Source organism: Plectropomus leopardus, chromosome 13 (genome assembly GCF_008729295.1).
Source record: "Plectropomus leopardus isolate mb chromosome 13, YSFRI_Pleo_2.0, whole genome shotgun sequence".
NCBI lineage: Eukaryota > Metazoa > Chordata > Actinopteri > Perciformes > Serranidae > Plectropomus > Plectropomus leopardus.
Genome location: NC_056475.1, coordinates 17,711,152 through 17,722,319, shown reverse-complemented (window position 1 = coordinate 17,722,319; position 11,168 = coordinate 17,711,152). Strand labels below are relative to the sequence as shown.

Below are 11,168 nucleotides of genomic sequence, written 5' to 3'. Positions count from 1 at the left end.
TGTTTCTCTTACATTGAGCTGTTGATGGACTTTTTGCTTACATGAGGTATTTAGGAGGAAAACTGCCGTTCTCAAGGATAATCAATTGAAAAATACATTTGCATCTGTCATGTACGTTTTAGGGTTGTGAGAGTTCCGACACAACCTGAAGGCAGCATAAGTCACACCCAAGACGACGCGCCGATTGAGGATGTTACGTCCGCTTTGCGAGTGTCTGATATGGAAATATCATGAAAATATCTGAACTGCACAGATAGAAATCAAAAATTCAATATGTACTTATAAACATATGAGACAATGTGTTTCTCCTAAACAGACAATCTAGCCTTAAGTGAAATCGATCTTACACACAATTAAACCACGTTAAAAAAAAAAAGAGACATAAATCTACCTTGTACCCTGTTTATGTGATACTGAATGGCGGAGGGCGTGACTGTGCCTCTGAAGATTATGCATTTCAAACCAGATTAGAGAAATTCATTTCAAGATTTTGCACAATTTCTACCATTAAAATGTTGTGGGTTTGTAAGATTTGCTGATGTAGATGAAAAAATGTACATGTTGTAAAACTGAACCTGAAACATCAATACTTTTGTTTTAAAATTGTACTCAACCTATTGAGTTTTTGTCAGATCTGGAATGATATATTTTAAATTATGCTGGTCCCACTGTGAGATTCAATCTCAAAGATGCTATTGATCATTTCGAAAGCAATGGTAACTCATTAAACTTTATAATAAACCTCATGATCTTGGTTTTTTTTTTGTTTGTTTTTTCTTTTTTTGTTTAATGAAGTCTCTTCAATATGTAACAAGAAAATTATATTGATCATATATCACTTTAACCTGCTGTGGTAATTGGTGTTCTACATGATTTTGAAGTGTTCTTTGTTTTTTTTATACAAAATGTTTGCTTGATTTTTCTTTATTGTTCAGTTCACTTCTCTTTTTGACAATTTGTGCTTTCTATGATGTCTGACTATCTTTTCAATAAAGTTAAATAATTAAAACCAAATGTCTTTACGGCACTACCATTTCAAACAAAACATGACAAAAGGAGTTTTTTTTCCCCCCATCAGAATTTTATTCAATATGTACAACTAATCTTATTAAAGCACTGCAACTTACATTTAGCACGTTGAGATATTACTCCTCTCCCGTCCATGTGATACAAGATAGTTAAGAATATCCCACGTCATTGACAGATACAGGATCGACCAGATCTCTGGCTTGGTCAATAAACCCACTATGTACTATCTACAATCTGACCATTTAAAAAACCCGGTTAATCTCAGTTTAAGCACACAATCACCCGGTTGGCATTAATTGCTTGACTGCGGGACAGGCCAAACCAGTCAGTGTACAGCAGTTTGTAGATACTGATTAGTTCTGCAAGAAAAAAAAATCTTTTCAATCATCTTGTCCCCCCTCTCCACAGCTAAAAGAGCCCGACGTTGTCATGATGTTTAAGTTAGGTAAGAATCTGGAGATGTGGTCAGTTTAACGGAGGAGACACAAACTTGGAAAATGACTCCTTTGGCAAATCAGCACAACTTCACCCTGAGAACTGGACATCACGTATCCAGCGGGGATTAAGACTGTGCTCTCCATAAAAGTCTAGCTTCCTGGTCTGACTAGTCCAACACTCAGTGGTGAATTTGTGAACTTTTATTTCTGTGCGTCTTTGTACCAGTGTCGTTATGAACCTTTTCATCCAGCCAAATGATTCTGGTAGAAATGGTGAGAACGCACCCTAATCAGTTGGCGGGATTAAAGCCATGTAAACATAAAATCACATTTTCTCAATGAGTGTAGACCTGGTGAACCTTTACTGAATATAAAGCTGGAGTCTGACTGTGGCCGTACGAAGCAGGCCTACATCTCTGACAATCAGCTTCATCGTCTTATTTTAAAACAGTCATTTGTAAGCAGCTTGCTCCTCTTTGCAAAACTGACCATCAGCTGAAACATTTAAAGAAGCTTATCCAATTCATAATCATACTGTGAGCTTCTGACCGTGTTTTTGTTATGAGATACTGGAGGCAGATACTGTTCTTTGTGTTATTATCTGCTAGTGTAACAAGGATTATGAGCCATTTTTCTGAAAGACCGCCACACATTTTCGGACCCTGTGACCTCTTCCTGGTATCTCGTCACTCAAACACTGATGTTTTAATATCATCATATAAAATAAGCAAAGGCTCTTGTAATTGGACTCTTTGAAAGATGGAGACAGTCAATAGGAGGGGCATGTTAAATTATATTTTGTCTACACAAAGTCATGGATCGGTAACACAGTAACTGCTGTAACAGATGCGGTTTTGGTGATTTGACCTCGTCACCTGAAATAAGACATTCTAGTCCCAAACAGAAAAAAGGGGAGTAAAGAAACAAAGACAAAAACAAAAACAGAAACAGCATGTGGATGTTACGCAGATTTCCCTGGCAGTGCACACTCCGATGGTTGTTGGTTACACTCTCCACAGGTCAGTGCGACAGTTGCAGTGGCTGTCGAGAGGTTCCCCCGCTGTTTGTGGTTACTTCAAGGGCGAACCCTTCATGGGAATCATTATTCTAGACTCCATGTGCTGAATGAGAGGGACTGTGGGGAGAAGAAACCACAGATTTCAGTGTCATGGAGTATTGTTTGCATGCACAAAAACAACAAAAAAAAAACAAATTAACAGCCAGCCTTATTTAATTTTGTTAATAAGTCATGAATTTGTTGTATTTTTTCTGCATTGAAATCATTAAGGTCCTATGTTCAATGAGGCCTCAAGACCACCTAAATGCCAAACTTGTGGCTAGTTTTAGGATGAGAGAATAATGACCTGATATCAACACAGTTGTTTCTTTAAGTTTGTTTTTCTTTATGTTAAACAAACTGATGCTTTCTACAACAAACTGTACAAATGAAAACATCAGTAACATATTTTGTTAGTTGTTTTTTTCTTTTCATTTCAGTTTGATGGGAATCACGTATTTGTACAACAGAGTTTAGAAAAATGGTAACGTGTGGAGATCATACCATAATCATGATACGATTCTCCTCAAAGTTAATGTTTGGTAATACTGTCCAGTGCAAAGAAAGCAGAAATAAGACAGCGAACTAAGACTCACCTGTGTAATAAACAACCTCATCCCAGCCTTCACGCTGCCAGGCTGAATTTCTGGTGTCTTCTCTGGACTGAAGGTCTTTGTAAGCTGAAAGAAAATAAAAAGATAATGTTAGATTTATACAATTTTGACTCAAATCCAAGTATAATACCTTTAATATCCACTCTTATAAAAGTTCTTAGCTCTGAAACATTTGCACAAGTTAATTAGAAGTTGGATAATTAAGTTATATTTATCACTTTCATCAACTAAAAAGTACACAATATGTTATCTGAATAGCAACACAGAAAATTGTGGAGAAAAACGTGAGGGGACTTCAAATATGCACTCAGTAAACTGGTACATACATTTTAAACACATTTATGCAATTATCTGCAATACAATGATGCATTTGTAAATATCCCTAAAATGCAGATTATGGACATAAACTTGAAGAAAATGCTCACCCCATAAGTGGTGAACTGTGTACAGACTTCCAATCTGTGAGAAAAAGCCTCCCACCGCCTCGTGGTTCTGCTGGCGAAACTCAATCGCACGAGCCCTGCAGAGCATCAGAGCGTTACGTTACATAAAAAACACAAAGTAATTAAAGGGTTGTACAGTTAAAACCATCAGCACTAATTTGCAGGTTTTTAAATGTTCAAATATCCCAACAATTTCTCTCCAATCAAAACATCAAATCTTGATGTTGTAACGTCAGAATTGTTTTAAAGCATGTTCGGTTTTATTGCATTAACAGAACAAATTTCCCAGTCATTACTGATTTGATCATAAACACACATATTGAATGGGGGGTACATAGGTAAATTATTTGAGATTTAAAAATTATGTGTGATATTGCTTATCATGCGTCGGTGTCATGCATAGATTGCGTAGCCAAAAAGTACCGTTGACTCATATTCATCTGCTACAATCTGTAAAACCAATAAAATAGTGGTGAGGAAATTTTAAAAATGTGCATACTAAATGTAGCTCTTCATTTACTACAACACTGAGAGAAAGCTCGAGAGCTTCTCTGAATAACTATCAAAACAAACTGAAATTGATGACTTTCTTTTTCTACATGTAAAAAGAATAAGGATTATTTTTTTTTAATTATGCCTTACCAGTAATTTCCCCACTCGATCATCGTCCCTGGCTGAAATAGGAAGATGAAGAATGGAGAGATGTGAAAGATAAGATGTCTGACTGTTTACTACAGCAGAGGAGAAAAATATATTTATGCATAACGAGAGGATGCTGATAAATTTCCAAGAGTTACCCTGAGTTGGTACGATCGCAGCTCGTAGATGTTGGGTCCTGGACGAGGGACGGGTTCGTTCCAGAAACTGAACTCAAGCAGCAGCTGGTTCCTACGAGACAGCAGCATCTTCCCTCTCTCTTTCCTGTAGTCCATGAACTCCTACAGCAACGACAAACAACAGCAACACATTAGTCCGTAAATCTGTCAATAAAGTCAGCTAGAGTGGTTGCACAATATCAGCTGAGCTCAGACCATTTTAGTGCATCAATATTTTACACACCTGAAACAAAAAAATCACTTCTTCTCTCCTTCTAATTAGGGTACAATAATACCTCTATCATCCATAATAATAATAATAATAATAATAATAGTAATAGTAATCATCTCTGTCATCTGTTTCAGAGGTTTAGCATCCACATCCAATGCACAGCACAATCAGCTTTTGTATGATCTAATTTAGTTCGATTTGCTGGAATACAAGTGATTTAATTATTCCATTACATCTTAACTTCTTGAGTAATATCTGATACTGTCACTTGCCAAAAATGTATGTTTTGCAGTTGCTCATATATATATATATATATATATATATATATATATATATATATATATATATATATATATATATATATATATATATATATATATATAACACAGGAAGATGGCTGAGGTTAATTTCTTTTCTTTTTATATATATAAAGAAAAGAAATTAACCTCAGTCATCTTCCTGTGTTTGTGAGCAGTAACTTGTTGATTTAAAATAGTTAATGCCCACTTTAATGGGTAACATTAATGTGGGCAAGACACCAAATAGTTTAAAATGTATTTGCATATTACACATATTGTAGTTATTTTCATTTTGAACAATCTTTTGTAATTTAAGACAAACTGCCTAATTACAATAACCACAAACAAAAAAAAAAAACTTCCTAAGATAAAACACAAACATACAATAGGTGCTTGGGTCCATTAACTGCACCTACCAATGTACGACAGCATTTCTGTGCACCAAAACTAAAATCACAAAGCTGGAAAATCACACACAAAGATGGTGAAACATTATGGGTGCAAAAGTGGTCAGCGGATCTTATTTGAGGGGTGCAATGCCACAAACGTTGGCCTACAGGTCACCAACTGTCAGTAGACTGAACTAACCCGAGCACCCGTTACCTTATTCTGCCTGAGTTTGTTCATGACTTCGGTGAGAGCCGGGTATCCTCCCCGATATCTCCACAGGTGAACTAGAATAGAAGGAGCAGAAGAGCCAAAAATAATGCAGCTCTTGAATGTGTATCTAGATGTGCCTATATTTCTTTGGGCAAGATGTTATTTTACATTAAAGGAATACTTCACCTGAAAAACGACCATTTGTATATCAGTTACTGCACACATGTAACCTTGGATTTTTAAAGAAAACTTTTTTTCTCAAATGGTAAACAAATAATTCGAAAAAGGCACAGTACAGTCCAAGTCTCATTTATCACTTCCCAAACCCATGAATTTTCTGTATATTACAATTTACACCATGTCTGTAAAAACAATCTCATGCACTTCTTGCACTTGCGTTTAAACTCTGCTTGAGCAGAGCTCATAAGCACGCTCATGCTCAGGGCACGCTTCTAGGGAGCCAAATGGTTTATATTGTAATGTTTTAGAAAAAAATTATGTTAAGGAAGAACTGCACATATGACTAAATAAAATTAGATTTGGATTATACTGCACAAGTTGTCAAAATAGTATTGCTGTTATTAAAATAGCCAACCTCTAGCTTTTTTTTTTTTTTACATTTTCCGTTCACAATATACATGTGCAAGAGTAGCTTTCTTCACAAATTCAACATAACGTGGTGAGTAAGTGATATACAAATGGTCATTTTGTTGGTGAAGTATTCTTTTAACAACTGCAGAGTCTCTAGATTGGCTGTGATCTGAGCTGGCATGATGAGATCGAGTGTATCAGCCATCAGTCTATTGTAAATTTCCATGAGCAAACACAACAGAAGTCAGGTCAAATCAGGTAAAATGTGAGATTCTGACTGAAAAATGCTGCAGTAAAAAAAAAAACAAACACCCAAAACTCCACAACAACACTGGCTATGATATATTCACGTGTAGTAATTTAGTAAAATGAAAACAAGACAATGCAAAAGTTCCCTCCATCATGTACAAAAGCATTTATTCTGCTACTTCACATGATGCTGGACACAGCTAGACCTGATCGGTACCAAAAACACAACACGGTGCAGGATGATAATATTATAATATTATATTAATAATATTATGAATCTACCAGTGATTAAGATGAAAAATTAACCATTAAAAAAAGAAATGCATTACACTTAACATGTTAAAAATTAAAAGAGAGAGAGAGAGAGAGCTATCTCCCCGAGAGAGCACACCGGGTTTCCTAAAGTAAAAAAACAAATCTCTCACAGCATAGTACTGGATATCATTTCCATGTGAACATGTTTTATTCATGCAGCCTTTAGGCGATCTTTACTGAGGCTGCTAATATTACTGAGCTGTAACACTAGAGGCAGTTTACAACTGAGGAATGAAAAACGTCACCTCAAGGAATAAATGGACAGCGGCCAGGAAAAGTCCAATACAGTCACAGCTATAATTAACCAAAATATAAAAGCTGTCAAAGTGCTGGTGTGTGTCACAAGGGAGGAGAGAAACTGCAATAATCAGAAAAGTCTCTTTACATCAGCAGAGTCAAACATGGAGAAATGTCCCCATCAGCAGCAGCAAAGTGAAAAAAGAAGCATTCTTACAGGTCTGTGCGAAAATTAGATGCATTTTTCAAGAAAACTTGACTGTATAATGTACATATAATATAATGGACATATTGTAATATGTGCATTGATTTGTGTGATTGTGTGTGTCTCACATATTTCACATCAATCAGGAGTTTAAATCATTTCTGCAAATATTGTATAGGACTGCAACTAACAATAATTTCCGTCAGCTATGATTCTGCTGATTTTTTTCCCAACTAAAAATAAGACACAACTAATAAGACACAATTAAACTTTTTAGGAGTTAGTAGTGATTCCTCAAAGTGGATATCAATGCAGTAAAGATCCGGAAGGCACTCAAATAATAACTTTTTTTATTTTCACACAGATGTTTCAGGCCAGAGGCCCTTCTTCAGCATTTAGATTTGACATTATTGCTATTATTTCTTTTTTTCAACTCATCCATTTTAGTTTATATTGTAGTTTTGTCAAACCAAAGGCAAAAAATATTCAGTTTACAATGATGAAGACTAGAAATAAGCAACATCCTCATATCTAAGAGCTGTTTGGCATGTCAAATTAGTTAAATTTGTGATAGACTATTGTTGTCAACTCATTATCTGTTGAGCGTTACTATCTTGTCTGTGTTTATGAATTCACATTTTCTATCATGAAAAAGGAAGTTTATGTTTTATCTAGACTACCTAATTGAATGGCCTATCAATCAATCATTATGAATATATGTACGGCAGCCTTCAGACCTGCAGCTCGAAGCGTGCCCTTACCTGCCTGATCCTGCTCTCCGTACCATGTGTTCCAGGTACCCACAAGCTCACAAGAGTATTCGGGGTCAGCGTGAATGGAAGGCAAGACGTCCGCGCTAATGAAACACACACACAACACAAAGAATATGTTAAAAAAATCTGCAGGGTTTATAAATTCAGCACATTGACAAAACATCTGAATAAAGTCAAAGAAGAGACAGCGACTTCGTACCAAAGTTCATTGTAAGCATCAAGGCACTCAGGCTTGACATTGTGAACTGCAAAAAAACAACACAGCGTGAGTGGATAATACACCATCTAACAGAAGAGGAGAAAAACATTTTAAATCCATCTCGAAACAATGAAAATAATACGGTCGGTAATCTTTTTAACCGCATCACCATAACAGTCACAGCAAGTCAAACAACACTTACACTGTATTTTGTACAGGTTGTTGTCTTCCTTCTTGGCGAGCAGATGAGAGTGAGCGTCTTTACGGGGGTCGACCTTTCTAACAAACAGGGACTTGAACCAGCTGTCCTCACGGAAAGCTGAGAGGCTCCTAAGGCAACACAACAAACAAATGTTGAATACACACAACCAGCAACAGAAAACAACAACAGATAAGCTGACCAACTAGTGCAGCATATAATTATGCTGCCTGTACTCTGCTGTAATTCTGTAAGTCTCTAAAATAGCTCCTGAGAACATTTCAAACCTGCTTTCTGACTGAAGGCAAGTCAGAGATCTCAGGCCATCAGGAGGTGGTTTTCTAACTGAACCTGCTCTGCTTCTGATCAGCCCTGCTCTCTGGAACAAACTGACCTGAGATCTGTAACAACTGTGTCCAAGTTCAACAAACTTAAATCATGTCTTGCTTTCTTTAATATACATATGTGGTTTGTGTTTGAGCTAGATCTACAAATAAGACATCAGACTTGTTGATAAATTGGTCTCATTGTGTGTTGGTCAAATTCAAATAAGACATTTATGAAGAATTTCCAAAAAAAAAATAGTTTGAGGTCATTTAGAAACTCTCTGTCATATAGTTTGTTCACCATAGAGCAAAACCATGTTTATTTTTCAACTAAACAATGTCTTGCTCAGTGTATATGTTGGTTATAATTATTTTAAAAAGAAACCTTATGAAAAAAAGTTTTAAAAAGTGTTAACACTATTGACATTTTTACTTGTTTGAGATTAAAATAAGTAATGTTATATATTCATATCAATGATATAAATATCAGCCTAAAAAATCCAGTATTGGCCAGCCTATACCTCTGTGCATATTAATAGTGTGCCTTCGATGTAAGAACTGACTTGTTATTAATAGTGCTTTATGAATAAAACTGCCTTGCCTTGTGCCTTTTAATAAAACTGAGGTCTGTGTAAATACACAAGGTTGCACTGTATACTAATCAGTGATGTCTGAAGCAACCAAGAACAACAGAGAGGGCTATAAGCCGTGCATACTGCACATAACCAGAGGATTAGTCTGCATGGACTCCTAAGCAGCCTTCCCTCCTTAATAGTATTTCGTTGACTGCTAAAAAAAACATACAAAAGTGCTAACAAATAGCCTACTTCATGCAGTCGCTGCTGTTGTTTATCATGAAGAACTCCTCTGACAGTTTGCCAGCTGACCCAAACACAACACAATGTTTTAAACAATGCATTCACAGTTGTCACATTTTAGCTACATTTTGAATACATCGCAGCATTTCGGTTGTTTTCACACAGTTTGGCTGTTAACAACACCTGCCGCAGTGAGAAACTGGGCCATTCACTAATCAAAACAAGAAGTGTTGTACAGACATTCATTGCATTTTGACCTTGAAGTTTGAGACTGACGGAAACTCAGTTGTGTTTTCATATTATTTCTGCACACAGCAACTTTAACTCCACTCACAAAATTGTGAAGCACGTAAGGTTAAGTGATGACACAAGTCGGTTTACAACTTCGTAATGTAGCAGGATAAAAATTAGCATTAGCAGAAAGTTAGCAAGTTTGGAGCTACGGCGCTAATGCTAGCTGCGTTACATGAGATCTGAACGCAGCCAGCGTCCCGACGTTAGCGTAGCGTTAGCTTAGCAACCTAGCCTGCCGGACTTTGTCATTGGCGTCAAACTCTACGTAAGCTAAACACATTTTAGCCGCATTTCTACAACTGCACTGAAAAGTAACATTTACAAAAGCACGACCTTACGACAACCGTGACCTGCCCGTTCGCCGGGAGCCCATTTTTCGTCTGTTTCAGGCCTTTGCCCACTCTTTGAAGGACTCGGGTCGCCATCTTTCCCGTGAAAGCTGTAATCAGCTGCAGGTTGTTTGACTCGGCTGCAGCCGCAGTCCGGGCTGCTCCCGGTGCAGCTGACGTTACTTACATTAACGTAAGCCCGTCTTTACTTTTTAGGGACTGTTCTTTATTTATAAGGAGCGATGGGTGGCTGGGGTGGTACACCAAGTTTTGTTTTGGTTTTTTGACTCTTCCCAAAGCGACAAATGTTTTTCCTTGAGCCTCTCTGACTGACTTGGGGAAAATGCAAGACCCTCCTTTCATCATGAATTAGTTTTTAGATTTAGAAAACGTGTTCTTTGATGCTTGATAATTAAAAGTTGAGGGCAAAAATGTACAAAACTCTTGAAATTGCAAAAAAGAAAAAAAAGAATTTGGCAAAATTTTAAATTATTTTGATTAAATATCAATATTTGAAGCTCAGATTTTTCATGGAAGCATTAGTCCCACATGTGTTAATAGCGATATATATATATATGTTTTTACTTTCTGGTTTTGATAAATCATCTATTTTTAGCAACTTTTAAAGAAAACATTGCCCATTTCTTTAAAAAGCAGAGGGAAACTAAATTTAACTTAGAATAAAAATCAGACTAAAAATCATGAGTCCCTCTCTGGTGTCTAAAAAAGTATTTGACATGCCTCCACCTTTTAGCACCACGCCCTCCCCTCACATGAAAAATGAACTGTCCTGTGGGCTTTTAACAATACACATGACTGATATATAGCTTTTATTGACTTCTAATTTCCTTCGATTTCTAAATACTATTTATTTCAAACTAAACTGACTATAACTTACACAGGGTTCAAAGTAAAGAGTGGCCTACATACATTTTCATAAAGTTCATTGTGCTTTATCAAACACACATGAACATTTCAATGACTGGCTGATTTATGAAAAAAAACATCCCTTGTTTAAAGAAAAAGTAGCAATATTTTAATATTACTTGATACTATAATGATACTGTAAAGTCTTTCAATCATAGATCTCAGGTCTGACAGTAAACG

General features: G+C 36.3%; 1 protein-coding gene across 1 annotated transcript; it reads right to left on the bottom strand.

Moving 5' to 3' along the window:
• Positions 1-1,059: 1,059 nt before the first annotated feature.
• On the bottom strand, positions 1,060-10,220 carry LOC121952441 (protein NipSnap homolog 2-like). Its single transcript, XM_042499125.1, has 10 exons — positions 10,066-10,220; positions 8,298-8,425; positions 8,096-8,141; positions 7,885-7,979; positions 5,530-5,600; positions 4,378-4,518; positions 4,223-4,254; positions 3,563-3,657; positions 3,120-3,203; positions 1,060-2,601 (listed from the first exon to the last, which is right to left on the bottom strand). The coding sequence occupies exons 1-10, from the start codon at positions 10,155-10,157 to the stop codon at positions 2,537-2,539; spliced, it is 849 nt and encodes a 282-aa protein (XP_042355059.1). The 5' UTR covers positions 10,158-10,220; the 3' UTR covers positions 1,060-2,536.
• Positions 10,221-11,168: the final 948 nt, after the last annotated feature.